The sequence below is a fragment of the Coffea arabica genome, chromosome 7c (assembly GCF_036785885.1).
Source record: "Coffea arabica cultivar ET-39 chromosome 7c, Coffea Arabica ET-39 HiFi, whole genome shotgun sequence".
Taxonomy (NCBI): domain Eukaryota; kingdom Viridiplantae; phylum Streptophyta; class Magnoliopsida; order Gentianales; family Rubiaceae; genus Coffea; species Coffea arabica.
In genome coordinates, this window is record NC_092322.1 from 10,750,326 (window position 1) to 10,769,357 (window position 19,032).

Genomic DNA, 19,032 nt, shown 5'->3' on the forward strand with positions numbered 1-19,032 from the left:
AAGAGCCCCGATGTCATCTCCAATCCAAGATCATCTTTTTATCGTTATTAACAAATCCACGGCAACAAAATTATAAAGCCCACGACCATGACATTTCATGGTTAAGCATTTCCCAGGGGACATAGACACATGATTTTCTGAGCTTCCTAGGACAGAATTGTCTTTCTGTCGGGTATTGTTTTGTTTGATTGACTAGGAAATTTTGTTTAATGTGCCAAAATTGGCCTAAAGTAATATTTTCCCTTTAAATTAATGTGAGTGTTTATACACTCATTTTGTGAGTCGAATTTTAATAAGTCCATACTCAACTCATACAGAAATCATCTTACAGCCCGAATTCAATCCATTCTCGGTACATAGAAATATCTGCCTTGTGTATAATTATAATTACATCGGAGCTTTATTCTATGAACTACAGGCGCCCAAACTCAATACGCAATAAAATTGTACTTCATATTAAAGTTCAAGCTCAACCCAACCTAACATTATATGAAGCTAGGTCTCTTTTTCTTAGGATCAAACAGGCCAAATTCAGGCTGATCCAAAATAGTCCTTGTTTGCTAGGGTTGGTTGGGAATTTCAATGCCAAATGAGTCTCACGGTTGCCAAGTGACTAACCTTCTCCGCACTCTGCCCCCATAATCAGCTAAAATCCTCCCTCTCAATCTTTCACAGAAACACCCACCCTCACCTATCCAAAATATCCCACACACAAAGTTGGAGGGATTGATAAACAACAGGAAAAGCCGCCCCACAAGTTTTTATGTGGCATGAATTGTTGTTTATTTATCAGTATTTCGATGTGTTTGTTTGTGTTTCCGATCCTCAAGTCCCTTACGGAATCCCTCACTGAGTTCCACCCTAAAAAAATGACACATGTAACAAATCACACGAGGTCAATTGTATTTTGCCCTCTAAACAAACTACTAATTAAATGCCAATTGTATTATAATAGGTTAATGGAAAAGAAAAGATTTAGGGTTGTTAGAAGTTTGGAACCAGGTTTTAGGCTGCTAGGTGAAGTTTTTAGTTTTATATATTTTTTAATTGATTTGTAGTGATCGTATGATTGGTTGGGAAGTCAAAATAGCCTAGACAAGTTGTATTGAGTAGGAATACGTCTCGAGTTAGTAAGTGACTTCACATGATCCGTTGTTACGTACGCCAAGTTTTTAAAATGAGACTTGATAGGGTCTCCACAGGGGCTGAGGATTGGAAGCAGTTTGTTTGCCCCTTTGTCTAAGTTGTCAAACTCTATGTTTGAAATTATGATCAATCACCAGTCTGTCTATGAGGTACGATGGTTGCAATTCTCGTGCTTTGAGATGGACAAGGATTCAGTACAGTTATATTTTGTGTGATGCTGTCTAATTATTATACATATTCAAATTTTTTGATATATAAATACATGAAAATGTTGTATTGAATTTATGTCAAGCATTTTATTCTTGTACATCACTTTTACTACGAATACAACAATGCAATGTAATTGTACATTAAGTAATACAAAAAGTGTAACAATCGGGTGGAATTGCACGGAACCTTGACTGCACTAAGTCCTTTCCCCTATTGAGATAGTGATTACACTAAGTTGACTAATGATAATCGTATTTTGGGAGCTGTATTTGAACTCACAATTCCAATTGTATTGGTTGGTCTTTGCCTGAATTTGTTACTTCTCTTCGAATGGAAGGTGAAAAGCAAACAATATTTAATGGATATAAAATATAAAAAAGAATTGTTGAAAAATTAGTTGGCGTTGTTCCGCTAGAATAAAAATACAAACGTTAAATATAAATATTAACAATAATAATAATTATTATTATAACAATAATAAAATCAACTATAATAAAATAGTTAAAATAATAATATAATAATGCGCAAATGTGGAGGGTTGAGGCACGGATATCTTGCTTTCTTTAAGGTGATTCAAACCTCTGCGGAAGAATCAATTCCGGTGCAGTAGAATCTCCAACTTGTCACCCCCAAGATATAATAGCCCAGTCACACTTGTTGACATTTTCTTTAGGCTGCACAACTAAGAGAGTATAGCTGTACAAACACTTTTTTTCTTACCTAACTATGAGATAGAAAATAGTGAATTTAAACTCACAAGATATAAGTTGTAGTAGTAATATTTTTCCATCTCAACTATACATATTTATAGGTGAAGAAAAATTAGACAAACATAACCTATACTACTAATAAGACACTAAGTAAATGCTGAAATTATTAGCCACTCAAAACACATTGAAATTTGTATTGTAAGTTACAAAAACATTATAATGTGTTTTCAATCACAAAAACTTATTGTAATTGAAAAGCCATAATTTCATATAATAAGTCTTTCGTCAAAAACATTCAAAGACCAATACATTTCAAAAACATTTACCAATTTATTCTCCTTATAACTTACACATTTAATTGAGAATATAACTATTTTATTAAAATACTCCAACAGTTGGTTTCCCAATAGAAGTCTCGATGGTGCTTCATAACAAATTAGCAACCTGAATCTCTCCTGAATTTTATGGTCTACATGAAAGCATATCACCAAGAATGGTTAATAAATAATTGATCGGCCCCGTTGAGCAAACAAACCTTGTCGTGACACTAGGCAATTGCAAGATGCAGGGACCCAAACATTGAGATGTTACGCCAAGTCTCGTCTCCACATCTGTGGCTCTAACCTGTAAATGACCGTCACATACGAGAGAAAACAGTGCGAGGAGAAAACTGCCAAATTTCTGGGTATTATTCTTGAGTAATGCATGCCATTTCATAGCTATATCTTTCAGGTGACCAGAGCATGTGCAAGGTATTACTGTCAGACATAAATGTTTGTGAACGGCATAGCTCATATAGTGGATAAATTCCCTCAATTTTGGTATTGAAGGTCTATATCTATCATTTGAGAGGATTCAAGGTTTACGTTTGAATGGTCATTCGTGAAATAAAGATGTTACATGCCGTACTCACATGTGAGTCAAATAATATCCAATCTATCAGGAGAAATCAAATTTTTTTCATTCCTATCAAAGAAACGTTTGTAGTCAATTTGAGTTAAACATTTTTAGCAGTTTAATGAGATAGATTTTTTTTTCATGGATATTCATAGCAACTAGACCTGAATTGGTAACATTTTATACCTGCTGTGGATTTTAAAAAGTTGATCAGTTTCTGTGCAGATGCCGTAATTTCTCCCCTTGTCCTGTCCCTCAAAAGTAAATGTCAATAAAAAGCTAGACGACATCAGTGGAGAAGCCAGGATAAAAAGCCATGCATATGTTCATATATATCTTACTTGTCGCTTCTGTTTGTTTGTGGATAGAAATCCTTTCCCAGCCGTCCAAAGAGTGAAACCACAGGTTACAGACGATTGTCCAAATACAAATTATAGAAAGGAACGTGCGTCAAAACCTCCTGGAAGCATGTCTTTGTATTTTAGCCCAAAGTAGACAAGACTTTATGAGAAAATCCCCAAGGCAAAAATGCACAATATACACCACACACACACACATACATACACACATGGACACACATATATAGTCCCACATTTTGTGTTCTGACTTTTTTCCATTTAATTTATTTACCGCCATCAAACTTTGGTTCAGCGGCCACCAAAAAAGGATTAACTCCCTTTTTAGCCTGTAGGTCGGGGGTTCGTACCAAAAGAGGAGTTAGAGCACCATTTTGGTCTAATCTGGTCTGTGTACCTACTAGTCTTTCACTACACTTTCCGATTAATTGATTAACTAATCCACTAATAAACATTGCATTACCTCCTACTAGTCTTCCTTCGTTTGCATTGTCTTGCCTCCTAGTTGTGGTTTTTTAGCATTACTTTCTTGTCTGTACTACTAGTTTGAGGTGTGCAAGCAACCAAATTTCTGGAGATCCACTGGTATAAAGTGTTATAAAATAATATTAGTGTGTGAGGTCCTTTGTATATGCCGTTAGAAGTTCCTCCCTATTTATATTTTTATTGATCTTGTCCTTCCATTTAAGGTCGGCCTCTTTTGATCTTGTCCTCTTGCTCTTTTCGGATTTCTCTAAGGTCTCTAAAGGCTCTTCATTTTGTCTCTCTCCCTCTGACAACCAAACGCAGCATACAGAGTATAACTACTTTACTGATTGATAGAGGAAGAAAAATATAGAATTAATCAAATTATAAACATATATCTATTGCGTAGAGAAGAATAAAATCCGGAGAAGCACAAGACGATGAAATTTAATCCTTTTGGAGTTGCCTTTTCTTTACAGGTCCTTTTTTTTTTTCCTTTTCCTTCTGTGCAACGTAGTTTCCTGTTGACGACTGATTCTGTATTTGTCCTGAGTTGGTTAGAGCACTAACACGGTTTTCTAATTGGCTAAATTCTATTTTGGATGCTTAAACAATGGACGCACTTATACTTTTTAATCCTTAAACTTTATTTTTGAATATTTTACTCTATAAAATTTGAGGTTCATCTCATTTTAGTTCTTAAATTTTGAGCATCACTTGTCTACCATTTTGTTAGTTTTACCAATTCCATGGAACATATATCATACTTTAAAGGGTAAAATGTTCAAAACTTAAGGACTAAAGTTAATGAATTTCATTCTTTAGGAGATAAAATATCCAAAAATAAAGTTTAAAAACTATAGTTCTATAGTTTAAAGGTCTAAAGTAGAATTTTGTCTTTCTTATAAATTCGTAAAGGGAATCCATGGCTAGCGCAAAGAAATTAAGCCACCAATAGATCAAGAATTCCTTTAAGCCATATGAATTTATAACATCTTTCTACAAAATGATTGGTGATTATTGCCAATCCCTGATAATTGAGGAACATGGGATGTTGTTGGGCTCTAATACATATATATGACTTGATTACATACAAAATAACAATGACATATAACGTCTCATATATAAGAATAAGGGTTAAAATCCGTATGAATGTAGCATAATCTTCGAAAAATATAGCAATTGTAGCCCCTCGTTTTAGTTTCATAACTTTCAAATATATTCCTACTAATCACATACGATTTTATACACGTAATTTTGCCAAACAGGTTTTTTTGCATTGAATATCGTATTATTTTCAAACAATCTTTTTGTACGCATTATATCCGCCCTTATTTTACTGACTATTGGTGCAATTTTTTTCCACGGGAATTGCAGATGCCTGATCTCCTCAGTTGACAGTTGTGGGGAGGCGCCAAAGTCTTTCAAATAAGGCATCCAACGGCCAAACCTACCCTTCCTGAGTTCGTATGAAACCCACTGCTGGTAGTTGGTAACCAACATCTTCATCACATCTATCTTTCCTTTTCATCATCAAAATTTAACTAATCTTGTTCCCTTTCACCTTCTCTTCAAACTTTCAAAATCTCCCGACAACATACTTAGTAACAGCCAACTAATTATCCTAGTTTTAGTATTTGTGTGTACCATAAATATCTGCTGACTCTGTATTTTTCAACTAAAGCGTTCATTCTGTGGGAAACACCAAAATGCTCCACATTTTCAACAAAAGATTGCCTTCTCAGACAACAGAAGAAATTCGCCAAAATCTAGTCACTGGCAACAACAATGCTTCGAGAAATGGTCTCACAAAATCATTCTGGGGCCTTTGGCAGCGCTTCTTTGGAAGTAAATAAGCATTCGTCCCTCTGTACTTGTAAATTCCTCTTTGTTTTGCCATTTATTGTGTTGGATTTGAAGATAGTAGTTTCTTCTGCTAAACTTAGTAAACCAGGGAGCGTAGTTGATTAATCACTGCAATTAAAATTTGTAAATATGAATCTTTTGTTGTTTATTGGGTTTTCTAGATTGCATTTGAGATGGGTTTTTTCTTGAAACTTTTTATAACAGAGACAATTGATGGGGGATCGAGGACTGAAGGGGAAGCGAAGGTATACTCGTGGCTATATGCATTGGCTCAATCTGGGAAGGATTTGGTCTATGAATATGTGCGATCAACTGAAAGAGGTTAGACTTTTCAGCAAATTTGCTCTGTTTTTGCTAGAATATTCTTTGATTTAATCTTTCGGGTAATTTCAGAAATCTCCCTCGAAGTTTCCAACAATTTCACTTAGCATTCCTGAACTTTGAAAAATATCACTTATATCCTCTACTTTTGACCTTTGATAACATTATCAGCCCATTTTAAGATATATTATTTTTTTAAAAACTCATTTTTGGATAGAGAAATTATTTTCATTTTCAAATGTGCCCTTTGTTGTCTTGCTCTTTTTCCAAAATTAAAAGTATATTAAGAAAAGCTTGAAATCAATAAACAAATAGTGTGTACGCGCAATTTTAGTAGGGTACAACATTATAGTAGGCACTTTAATGTATACATAATTTAATTTTTAAGAGTATATTTAAGGTATTTTCAAGCCAAGTAATATTATTAATTTACTATGAAGTGTTTTGCAATCAACTTGAGGAGTTTTTCAAATTGTTAGAATTTCTGAAAACTGGAAAAGAAAACATGTTTAAAATTATGTTTACAAACTCATTTGAGATGCTTTCAATGACTAAAAACTCATTTGAGATGCTTTAGTAAAAAATGTTTGTGAATTTATAAATTTCATATTTATTGTGTCAACTGATGACATGAAAACTATTAAAAAATCTTTCAATCTTGTTAACAGTCTATAATTTTTAACTACAAAATCATATCGGCCAAGTTTCTAAAGTTTAAGGGATTAAAAAGACTAATTATGAAAACAAAAAAAGGTGCATAGAAAAGAGCAATATTGGAATGAAAACATATTCTCTATCCAAAAATTAGTTTCTTAATAATGCATTATTAAAATGGGTTTATAATGTTATGAAAAGTAAAAAATAGGAGAGGCAAGTGAACTTTTTTCAAAGTTCAAGGGTGTTAAGCGATAATTTTTACAAACTTCAGGGGAGGTTTCTGAAATTATCCCTTAACCTTTTGCAGTAAAAGTTGGACATATTTGCCTACTTTTGATTATATCAATAGCTATTGGAGGGATGATATAATTAAGATTAATCTTATGTACACTGCCAATATATTCATCATCAGCACCCTTGAATGCATGTCACTTAATTCCAATTTGAATTTATATATATATATATATATATATATATATATTTTACATATATGGCATACATCAACTAGTGCTAGTATATACACTATTAGTTATTAGTTAGTGTATAGAAAATTAACCCCCATATAATTACGTTACAATTGTTGGATTTACCATACTTCAATACTAAGCAATTGAATACAATGATAAACATTAAACGTGTATCATTATTAACAATGACGAGGTTGGGGAGAAGATATTAGATCCACGCAATGAATGTATGCGATACATTGAGGTTCACGTATTTAGATTAGGTGCTCTCTCTCCCTCTCGAATTTTGGATGGTGGCTCTTAATGGGGCAAATTACTTCTAATATAAGCTGTAGTGTTATAGATGGGAAAGAAGACCAAGCCCTAATTTCTGATTTGAATCCTCCCATGCCCTACCTACAGCTTACAGACTACACTCAAATAATTTGACTGAAATAGAGCTAGGTGTAGACAGCAATAGATTATATTGCAAATTTGCAATAGGTTTTACCAGTCTTATTTAACTTATTTTGACAAAATAAATAATTAGTGGCAACCCAAATAAAGGAAATATTTCTAACAATAACCACTTCCTTTCCAATGAACCCCTTAAAATGATACTTAAGCTGATCTCCTCTCTACAATTTCTTTCTTTCTTTTTTTTTTTTGTGGATTTTAAGTACAATATCTAGTAGACATTTGGTAGAATGCTAGTGCTTGTCAATTAGGAGCATTTGGTACAGCATATAAGCCATTCTCATATTGGTTCAGGTTTGTCAGCTCATTTTCATCTATGGTTTACTGATATTCCTTAAGAATAACAAAGTATTCTAATAGTGATTTTGCACATTGCTTGGAAAATGGCTTGTTGTCATCAGTTTTTAGACTCAATTCACAAATTTTCTCTGCAGGTTTGAGCTTCAGGGAGGCTGAAAGGAGACTGAAGGAAACCGGGCCAAACATTCCAATTCACACTAAATTCCCCAGATGGTGGCATCTTCTTTGGAATGCCTTATTTCATCCATTCCACATCATCCTCATTGTTTTGTCAGTTTTATCTTACATTGCTAGCGACGAACCAAACGGATGCATCATGCTTGTACTAGTCTTCATTAGTGTCTCCCTTCGATTTTACCAGGTATTGTCTAGTTTATTGGTTCAATTTTTCTATGGTAGTTATCATATTTTTCTTACATGCGAAACATGACACCTGAAGGTGTGTATTTGTGAATGTCAGGAATACAGTAGCTCAAAAGCGGCAATGAAGTTGTCTGAATTTCTAAGCTTCCCAGTAAAAGTTCAAAGGTGCGCTGGTAGAACAGTTCAGACAGAATTAGTTGTTCAAGTTGATCAAAAGAATGTTGTCCCAGGTGATATTATCATTTTTGAACCTGGGGACCTCTTTCCTGGTGATGTGAGGCTACTAACTTCAAAAAATCTGGTAGTGAGGTATAGGCTAAAGGTTCTCCTTATAATTGATACTGAAATCAGCAGATTTTGTAGCGTAAATTCCGTTGTTTAACTCGTGATACTTACTGCCTCATGAAACAGTCAGTCCTCACTGACAGGAGAATTTGGAGCTACAGAGAAAACAGCTGATATCAGAGAAGATTCAAGCACTCCGTTGCTGGATTTAAAGAATATATGCTTCATGGTTAGTCCACAATATTTCTTGCTCTATTGTCTGCATGATGTTATAGTATGTATGTTGCCATATGGTTGTTGGAGTATATAAGCTATTTTGGACACAGGACCGGGGTCTACTTCTTGAGGAACAGATTTAAATGGGTGGAGTATATAAGCATTTTTTCATTTTTCTCTAGTTGGTGAGTGGCAACATAGAACATTAAAAAGGGGTGGTTAATTCTCTACTTCATTGTGCCTTCAGTGGTATTAGTTGATAGCTAATAACAAAAGAATTGATATAGATTTATTTTGCTTGTGTGGCCAGTTCTTAACAAAGTAGCTGAGGAGAGTATGGGTTCCTCTTTTTGTCTTAGGGAACAACTGTAGTAACAGGGATTGGAACTGGTCTGGTTGTCTCCACTGGATCCAAGACTTATATGAGCACAATTTTTTCAACTACAGGGAAGCTGAAGCAACCAGACGGCTTTGAGAGAGGCATCCGACACATCTCCTATATACTCATTAGCCTCATGCTTATAGTGGTCAGCATAATAGTCATCATTGATTATTATTCATCAGGTGAACCAAGTGAGAGCATACTGTTTGGTATGTCAGTTGCTAGTGCACTCACTCCTCAGATGCTTCCGCTCATCATTAACACTAGTCTTGCTAAAGGAGCACTTGCTATGGCCAGAGATAGATGCATAGTCAAAAGCTTAAGAGCTATACGAGACATGGGATCCATGTAAGATGAATTTACTTCAGCATTGTCTGTGAAATGTCAGTGCTCAGACTTGATAAGCACAGAACTTGTTGAGTTGTTTATCGCAATTACTGTTGACTTCCATTTTGCATAACAGACTGTAACGTTTATACCTTTCTCCACATCTTAAGTCTCCCACATCAATTTTATGATGCAGATGATTGTATGAAAACACATGGCTGTTCTAAATTATTGACTGCTTTACTCTCTATTGTAGGGACATTATATGCATTGACAAAACTGGTACTCTTACCAAGAATACTGCAATCATGATCAATTACTTTGACAGCTGGGGCTTGCAAAAAGAGAAGGTCCTAAGACTTGCTTTCCTAAATGCTTTCTTCAAAACACAACAGAGGTATCCTTTGGATGATGCCATAATGGCACATGTATATACAAGTGGCTTCAGGTTTCAGCCATCTGAATGGAGTAAGGTAGATGAGATTCCTTTTGATTTTACGCGTAGAAGGATATCCGTTATTTTGGAAACAAGAATGACTGAAAATTGTGTGAGCAACTACTTTACTGACAGAATTGTGATAACTAAAGGAGCACTGGAGGAAGTGATAAAAGTTTGTTCCTTTATCGAGCATGTTGATAGTGGTGATACTTTGGCATTCTCCGCTGAGGCCTATCAAAGGATCTTAAATATGGCAGAAGAACTAAGTAGTCAAGGATTAAGGCTTCTGGCTGTAGCAGTCAAAAGGCTTCAGATGGTGTGTGCATAACTCTTTTCATTGGTTCTGATATCTGTGCTTCTTGTTTGTTTTCATTCGATAAACTCCTCTGATTCTTCCCAGTCTATCATTCATAGATAGTTTACACTTTTATGCAATTTTTTATTGCTTCTTACTGATTTGTCATTGGCATGGAGGAAAGTAGTTAACTTTTCTTCACTTAATCTAAGAACAGCACGCAAGCTTCGATCATGCGTTGTTTCTTACGCAATTTGCCTTGCCTTCAGCACAAAGTCTCTTCTTTACTCAAGTATATGGAAATTCAGACATGAAAACTTATCCACATTTGTGAAATTCTATTTTGTTGACCACTATTCTGGTTCAAAGGTAGCTCTCTCTCCCTCTCTCTCTCTCTCTCTCTCTCTCTCTCTCTGTTCAGGAGATAGGATCAAATTACAGTTAAATGTTTGTGTTTCTGGTGTGCAACATTTGGTACGATGTTTGAATAAAATATACCATGCATATATGACTGTACCTTACAGTTTTGTACCAAATAATGCTAATCAGTGAAATGCTAGATATTGGTCTAATATCGCTCATAAAACTACAAGCAAGATCAAAGTTTTGGTTTAAATATATAAAGCATTAACTGCACGAATTACATTTGATATTTTAGTCAACCTTGTATCTACTTCCAACAGCTATTGTCTTTCTTTCAGATAACAGATAGCAGAAGCATGGTTTATGATGAACACATCGAATCTGACATGGTTTTCTTAGGCCTCATAACTTTTTTTGACCCACCAAAGGATTCAGCAAAGCAAGCTTTGTGGAACCTAGCTGAAAAGGGAGTAAAAGCAAAGGTATTAACAGGGGATGCGCTATCCCTTGCAATAAGGGTTTGCAAAGAAGTTGGGATTAGAACCACTCATGTTACTACAGGCCCTGAACTTGAGTTACTTGACAATGACTCTTTCCATGAGAATGTGAAAAGAGCAACAGTTTTGGCTAAGCTCACCCCAACTCAGAAACTTCGAGTGGTGCAATCTTTGCAGACAGGGGGCAACCATATTGTAGGGTTCCTGGGAGATGGAGTAAATGACTCGCTTGCATTGGATGCTGCCAACGTCGGTATCTCTGTTGATTCAGGCGCATCAATTGCAAAGGAATCTTCTGATATTATCTTACTTGAAAAGGATCTTAATGTTCTGGTGGCTGGTGTGGAGCAAGGTCGGCTTACATTTGGGAACACAATGAAGTACATCAGAATATCAGTAATTGCCAATCTGGGAAGTATTGTTTCAATTCTCATTGCAACCATATTTTTTGGGTTTGAACCATTGACGCCAAAGCAACTACTTGTGCAGAGCTTCTTATATAGTTTGGGCCAAATTGTAATCCCATGGGACAATATAGAAGACGATTATGTCAAGATTCCACAAAGATGGTCTCTCGGAGGCTTAACCATGTTTACATTGTGGAATGGTCCTGTTTGTTCTATATGTGATTTAGTAGCTCTCCTGTTCCTTTGGTTTTATTATAAGAAGAAATCATCTGTAGCAGACAATTTCATCCATTCTGCTTTGTTCGTTGAAGGACTTCTAATGCAGACCTTAATCATCCACTTGATTCGGACAGACAAGATTCCGTTCATCCAAGAGGTGGCTTCCTGGCCTGTTTTATGTTCCACAGTTCTGATTTCTGCAGTAGGCATTGCAATTCCTTACACACCTCTGGGAACAGTACTTGGACTGGTTTCACTACCACTATCATACTTTGGCTTTCTAGTTGTTCTCTTTTTAGGATATTTTATTTTCGGACAAATTGTTAAGCAAGCTTATATTATGGTGTACGAGAAGTGGCTTTAGACAGCAGATTCAGCCAAACAGGCGGTTTTCTAACATCACAAATAGTTGAAAGAAACTTAAAAGCATGCATTTTCATTTTGTATTCCAGTGTATTACAAAATTTAGCTACGATGTTGTAACAAGACTATTCCCCTTGTTGATGGGGGTTTTGGAACATTCTTTTTCCAGCATCACCTTCAAATAATAAAAAAACATTAGAGTGTGATGCTTGTGCCTGAGCAGAAGAGGCAAAGAATAAGCTACTTTCAGATTTTGTCACTGATTTTTGTGCCATAACAGAAGTTTTAACACCATCTCTCACAACAAATGATGTTGAAAGAAGCAGCAGCACACCAATACAAGCAACAGGATTATGTTTGAAATTTGCCTGCTTGACGTACAACCTGCAAAAGTAATGTTTTATGATGTAGGCAGACGATTTGAATGAACATAGAAAAACCAGTTTAGCTGACGCATTTGATCGCATCAACTTCACTCATTTAAGGATTTGTTCAATAGGGAACGGGCAATGCCTAGTACTATGTGCATCCCCAATACCGAAACCAAGTCAGATGGTAGTGACTTTGACACACTAATGAATAAATTTCATAAAATTGTTGCAGTTTGATCAAATCCTAGAAGAGATTAATAATACGTGGAGATCTTACCCAGCTGTAGTTGAAGATAGTTGTTGCGGATGTTCCACTCAAAATCCCAGTGCATCCTGTCATTTTTGAGTGTCCAATAAGCCCACCCAAAGGAAGCTGCATTATACACCTCTAACTGGGCTGTGCCAAAATTTTGATAATCTGTTTGGGTTCCAGTGGTCTGATTCCACTCATTCACCCACTCACCTGAAATCAGTTTATTACTGAGTGTCATGATTCTGCATCTTAAACTCCTAACAAGGTTCAGTTATAATAGTTAAGCTGATTGATACTGGTTCTTATTACAACTACTCAAAAAAAGTTCAAGTTAATTAAGTTATCAACTCTTGCTAAGCTAAAACACTCATTTCTTATAAGGTACTACAAATTGAGAGTCTAGACCAATTGCAATAGGCTATTCCAAAGAAAAAAGTGGACAAGCCGGTATAGTTGCTTACCTACAAAAACAAGTGGACCATTGGCACTGTTTAGAGCTTGTATTTGGGATTCTCTGCTCTTGTATATGAATTCAATATTGGCCAGTGTACTCATGTTAGAAAAGGATGGGTCAAACATATTGTAGTAGTGCAAATCAACCACTGTGTTTATTGAGCCTAAGTTAGCTTGATAGAGTTCAAATGGATCTGCATCTCCAATTCTCTGGCAGAATATCACATACGCACTGGACGAGTATTTACGAACAATCTGATATCCCTGCTCATAAAATGAAACAAGGACATCCAATGGAACTGTGGCAGCCCATGGCTCATTTAGAAGTTCAATTCCCAGCAAGGAAGGATGCTGGGCATATCTGCAGGCATCAAAGTTAATTACTTTACTATTTCCTTGTATTGTTTTAGACAAAGTAATAAATCAAATGTACAAACACAAAGCTAGATGGATGAGGTAGACAGCACAGTATAAATTTGCGCAACCATCAAATTGTCATCAGACAGAAATAAGCTCTACATGTTGAACGGAAGTGGTTGGCCAATGAAGAGAGTTAGAGACATGAGAAACAAAATTACTGTCTATCTCTAATCATACGCTCTTAATCTTCTGTAATAGAAATATTTAACAGAAATCTAGAGTTTACTTGTTTCATGGACTAATTTTGAACGAGCAAGCATTCCATGGAGAGGGAGGTGAAGTAAGACCGAACTAAATTTGTACAATCATCTATTAGGACATAAGATGTATGAGTAACAATAACATGTAGACTCTAGTTTTGGTTTCAACTCTGTTAAAAACAACTATGAACTGCAAAGTGAATTAATTCTACCAATTGATAACTGAAGGAGGAAACAAGAAGCTGTATGTGGCCTGAGCTTACCTGGAAGCGAGGAATTCAATGACATCCAATGTTTGTAAGATGAAATCTGGAGATGGCCACCCCGTTGTACCATCCCTACTGGCACTATGTTCCATTCCATTTTGTGAGCCTGGAGCGGCATGAAGGTCTATTATGCACTTTATGCTGTAGGCTCTGTCAGAAAAAGCATTTTGGTTGTATGAAAATGGTAAATCTGAATTTGCCTATATATTGAAACAAAAAGGGAAAACAGACGACGTACAGAGCCCATGAAAATGCATTATCGAGAGCTTCCAAGCTGCCAGCAATGAAAGGAGCTGGAGGATTGGGATCAAAAGCTATCCACCAACCAACTGGTATTCTAACAGTATTTATCCCATTTCTGTACAGAAAGTCAAAATCTTCGATGGTGATGAATGTGTTTCTGTGCTTCTGGAATGACCATTTCATGTAAGATCAGAAAAGGGGAAGTCTTTGACCAGAAAATATTTGTTCCAATAATAGCATTGGCGCTTTAAATGAAACACTTTGAATACAGGATATATGGACAATCAAATAAGTAATAAAGCAAATAAGAAGAGGAAGACAAACTTCTTGTAGGACACCGTGTTCCCATCCATTCCTGAATTAGATTTCAGAATGTCATGCAAGTGCCTCCTATATAATAATGACATTGTAATACCAAAGACAGTTTTATGTGCTATTCACCATAAGAAGTGGGAATTGCGAAGTACGTCAGAATATGTGCAAGCATTTTCTGCAGATGAAGCATTTAATGCAGTTTCACCTCTTTAAGACAAAAATATTCATTTATGGAGATCATCCCATAATTTGACATCTAGCACCAATCAAGACAACATAACTAAAGGCGACAGAAAAAAGATTTATATAACACATAGGATCTCTAACTGATGATGGTTTCCTTATCAAACCAGGAACGAGATTGTTACCTTAAGAACCGCTTTTCCTTTATTGTACCCATATCCATTAGCAAGCTGGTAATCACCATGCAGGTTATTTGCTGTTATGGTCATCTCGAATGTGGCAGCATTATCATCCCAACCAGGTGTTCCAGGATAGTCTGCTGTGAGCTGGTTCAAGTTTGAAGCCTAAACAAATGTAGCACAAAACTCTCACACTTTCCCTTTTATATTCACTCACTAATACACAGGCTATTTGATCACTGAAATAGACTGAAAACTCTATTTGTCAGTATTGGTGATTCACCAGTAACATTTCTGAAGAACAAAGAAAGAAACAACAACTTGTATAGAACATAACAAGAAATAAAGCAAGAACTCTAAAATGCCAATCTCCTTGGTCAAAATGTTGGTACCATCCTAAGATGCTCTATGTGGTGTTAAATCATTTGAATACTTTTCTCCAAGCATGGAAAACAGAGCAAATACAAACTTATATAGCTATCTTGACCATCTTTATCACTTTCCTCAGGTTAATGATTTCCAAAATTGTTTCCTATAGTCATAATTGAATCATCATCTCTAGTAATTATTGCCAAAACTTCTACACAAAATCTTCTTTTGTTTACTTTTTGCCCAAAATTAAACAATTAACAACAAAATTTGAATGATTACCAAAGTCAAGTACTATGGTTCAAGATGGAAAACAAGCTTTGCATTGGAAATATTAATCCGTCTAAATCAGTAATTAAAAACATTTGACAACCAAATGGCCGATTTTGGATAGAGAAGTTTAAGAAAAAAAAAAAAAAAAAAGAACCTGGAGATAAGTTCCACTTTTAAGTTTAATGTGAATCCTATTCTCCTTGTTTCTCTCAAGGGAAAAGGTTTCTGTAGCAGAAGCTGATTCTGCACTGGCAGTCACCACACTTCCACTGCCATTGCAAGTCAGAAATTGGCCTTGAGAAGTACGAAACTGAAAGATTGATTCAGAGACTCTCCATAACTGCTCAGAAAGAAATCATCTTGTCAAATAATCAGAAATTTGCAAATCCAGATTTTTATGGCATATCAGAACTTTATTATTTGGGGTACATAAAAACTGCACATTAAGCAGAAGCATCACTACTGCAAGTTTCGTACTGGATGAGTTAGAAAAAGCCACTTTGTTTAGTAACTGGTATAAAATAATTCACTGCCTCATGATCTCAGAGGAAAGGCGTTTGCAAATGGATATGGAAGGAGACGCAGAAAAGTAAAATTTCCTGAGCATGACTGTAAATGTGATCAACCTAACTATGAAAAATGTATTCCTGCTGCTAAAGAAAACACAATTCAGACAGGGAAAAAGCTTTAAAGCAATAATGCAAATGGGATTTATCAAATTACTAAAACACCAACTGGGAAACTTCATAAACTCTCAAACTTGGTTACAATGAAATCAATCAGCTTATTGAGGGGGATAATTTCAAGAAGACAGGAAATCAAGCTTCAAAAAACTAAATTAGTCCTCTCACCCTGAAAGTTTCCCATGATGAAGGAGTATCTCTATCAACTGTAACATTCATCCCACCTCCATTATCAGCTGAGACATACTTCTGCAACATCACGGACTTTAATTGCACCTCTGTTCCATCCTACATTGCAATCAACACATACTAAATTAGTAATTCCAATAAAGAAACTAACTACAAACACAGTGAGAGTAATAAATAAACCAAATATCAAACAGAATAACTTACAAGCATTTCTCCATTGGGAATTCCGTCAAAAAGAGAAGGCTTTATCCACCCTTCTATTACTAACCAACCACCCAAGTTCACTCCTCTTACTTTTGAATCTTCATGCAGTCCCTCCACTTGATTTACAAAATTATAACAAAATTAACAACGAAAACAAGAAAACCATCCACTAAGTTGTTGAAATTCTATAATTTCTACAATTCATCTAGATAAAATTCTCAAAACGAAATTCTTAAAGCGCGGCAAACCTGAGCATGCAACGCAGAAAAGCATCCAACAAGAAAGAAGAAATGCAATGGTTCTTTTGCAGAAAGCAAGTCCCATGAAAATGCAGCAAGAATCAGACACTATCGTCGAAGATTTTCGAAGAATCCATCTTCAGCAGAAAGCGTGTAGAAGCCAAATAAAGAGAAAAAGAGAAAAGATTACTTTTGAAGAAGGTGGAGAATCTCAACAATACCTTCCTTATCACTCAATTAATTCCATAACTCAGTTTGCAGACAACCATAAAATGATAAAAGACTAGGATCTAACTTGGGTTTTCAATATTTAATTGCATTATTAAGAACTTTCCGAACAATCCTTTGATCAGACGGGACAAGAAAAGAACACATTTACATTCTCCAGTCAGAGAAAGAAATGTAGAAATAGAACTGGAAGAGAAGTGTGAATATGTAATGAGGCAAAGGGATAGAGAACAGGCGAAAAGGGAGAATAAAAAAGGTGGTAACTTTGCTTGAAGATTTGGCTTTTGTTTCGAAATCTCTTGATTCTTGATTGGCTAAGAAACCAGAGGTTACTAAGTAGCAGTAAAATTGTTCAGAAAGTAAGCATTTTTTGACCTTTTTTCTGTGGGTTTACGATAGCTGGCGAGTACTGGTATAACAGAGTTGGGAAAAGCCAAAAGGGATACATCTGTGTAACTTGTATTCCTCATTCAGCAACTTCAAATATCACTGCATGGCTTCCAATCTGCTTTCTGCTCGAGCTCTAAAGACTAAAGAGTGATAGATTCTACTATTTTTCAATTGAGAATGACTTCGCCAACTTGCAAATAAGAATGTGCTCCTGCCCTGCTCCCACTGTTTTCTCTTTTTTTTTCTAATTTTTTTTTCGCTTGCTGGAATTTTTCGTTATGATCTTGCTAAGAATAGATGAACTAGTGAAATATCAATGTAAGCAGGATTCTTCAAAAGGCACCGGATGGAAAAAAAAGTACACAGGTAAGAATTCTTCCATCTTACTCCCTTAGGACTTTTGTTGATTAAATTGAATTTTCAATGCTAAAGTATCATGTTGGTGGATAACAATATCATAATTCTTTTATGAGTTAACCTTGGCCTTGTCATTATGCTCTTTAAGACACAGAATAAAAAAAATAACATGAACATAAGTAATAAAATTCAAGAACAATATAACAAATGTTTCCTCAAATTCACTCTGCATTGATTCACCTTGGCCTTGTCATATTTTGCAGTGACTTCATAAACATCATATTTTAGTTCTTTTTTGTTTCCTGAAAATTCAATAATTATTAATCGATTAATTTGACACAGGTTTCTCTCGAATTCTCGAAGAAACACCAATTATGCTGCAATCTGCATTAAATAATTCGCCAATTTTTATGTTTGTCTGGCCTCTCCAAATTCAATTGGAGCCCAGTTTTTTCCCTTAAGGATTATGACTAAAAGCCAAGAGGAGATAATGTATTTTACCGAGCTTTCCTTTCACATCCAGTTGTATGCCTCAATAAGAAGCAAAACATAAAATCATCCAAATCTTTGCAGTACAGATAACGATACTATGAACAAGACAAATTTTTTTTTTTTTTTTTCTTTTGATAGATGCCCTATCGTGAACAAGACTTTGGTTTTATTGGTTGATAAATGCCCATGAAAATGAAAGGTAGGCATTTCTAGTGACCCAATCTTCCTCTCAAATTTTTAAGTAATTTGATGTATATGCTGCACAAAATTCTTCTGGCAACCATCACACTTGCGTTACCTCTCCATTTAAATAATTTTTTTTCCGAACAATTATACATGGATGTGTGCCCAACAATCTTAACTATTTGGGAGAATTGTACCAATTTCCCTTGCTTATTGTTGATGTGAAAATTTAGTCCTAAACAAAAAAGATTAATTTTAATCCCTAACAATATAAAAATGATAACCTTTGGTCCCTTTTCATTTTTCGAGCAAAATTTGGCCGATTTGTTTCGCGCTTACATCACACACCCAATTTTTAAAGGATAAAATTGGCAAACCACCCCACTATTGACCAGAAATGTAAGGGACTAACAGCGCAAAACTTAGTTAAGCATTCACTAATAATTACAAAACCTAACCCCCCCCCCCCCCCATTACCTGTTATTCATCTCAACCCAAAACAAAACCTAATAGCAAACTTCTAGCGGCGGAAATT

The 19,032-nt window shown here is 35.4% G+C and overlaps 2 protein-coding genes across 5 annotated transcripts; one reads left to right on the top strand and one right to left on the bottom strand.

The window, feature by feature from the left end:
* The first annotated feature begins 5,361 nt into the window (after positions 1-5,361).
* LOC113699951 (uncharacterized) lies at positions 5,362-12,090 on the top strand. 2 transcript variants are annotated; one of them, XM_027220302.2, is made up of 8 exons: positions 5,362-5,632; positions 5,855-5,971; positions 7,986-8,212; positions 8,312-8,523; positions 8,626-8,728; positions 9,075-9,445; positions 9,681-10,179; positions 10,860-12,090. In XM_027220302.2, the coding sequence occupies exons 1-8, from the start codon at positions 5,494-5,496 to the stop codon at positions 12,006-12,008; spliced, it is 2,817 nt and encodes a 938-aa protein (XP_027076103.2). In that variant the 5' UTR covers positions 5,362-5,493; the 3' UTR covers positions 12,009-12,090. The 2 variants fall into 2 exon arrangements, with proteins under 2 accessions (XP_027076103.2, XP_071913855.1); XM_072057754.1 differs by having other exon boundaries at positions 5,488-5,660.
* On the bottom strand, positions 12,051-17,802 carry LOC113699952 (probable glucan 1,3-beta-glucosidase A). Of its 3 annotated transcripts, none has more exons than XM_027220304.2 (10): positions 17,451-17,802; positions 16,609-16,724; positions 16,384-16,503; positions 15,687-15,872; positions 14,897-15,055; positions 14,209-14,378; positions 13,968-14,120; positions 13,093-13,445; positions 12,656-12,841; positions 12,051-12,391 (listed from the first exon to the last, which is right to left on the bottom strand). In XM_027220304.2, exons 1-10 carry the CDS (start codon positions 17,521-17,523, stop codon positions 12,306-12,308), a joined length of 1,602 nt encoding a protein of 533 aa, XP_027076105.1. In that variant the 5' UTR covers positions 17,524-17,802; the 3' UTR covers positions 12,051-12,305. The 3 variants fall into 3 exon arrangements, with proteins under 3 accessions (XP_027076105.1, XP_027076104.1, XP_027076107.1); XM_027220303.2 differs by having other exon boundaries at positions 16,857-17,473; XM_027220306.2 differs by lacking the exon at positions 15,687-15,872 and having other exon boundaries at positions 16,857-17,473.
* Positions 17,803-19,032: the final 1,230 nt, after the last annotated feature.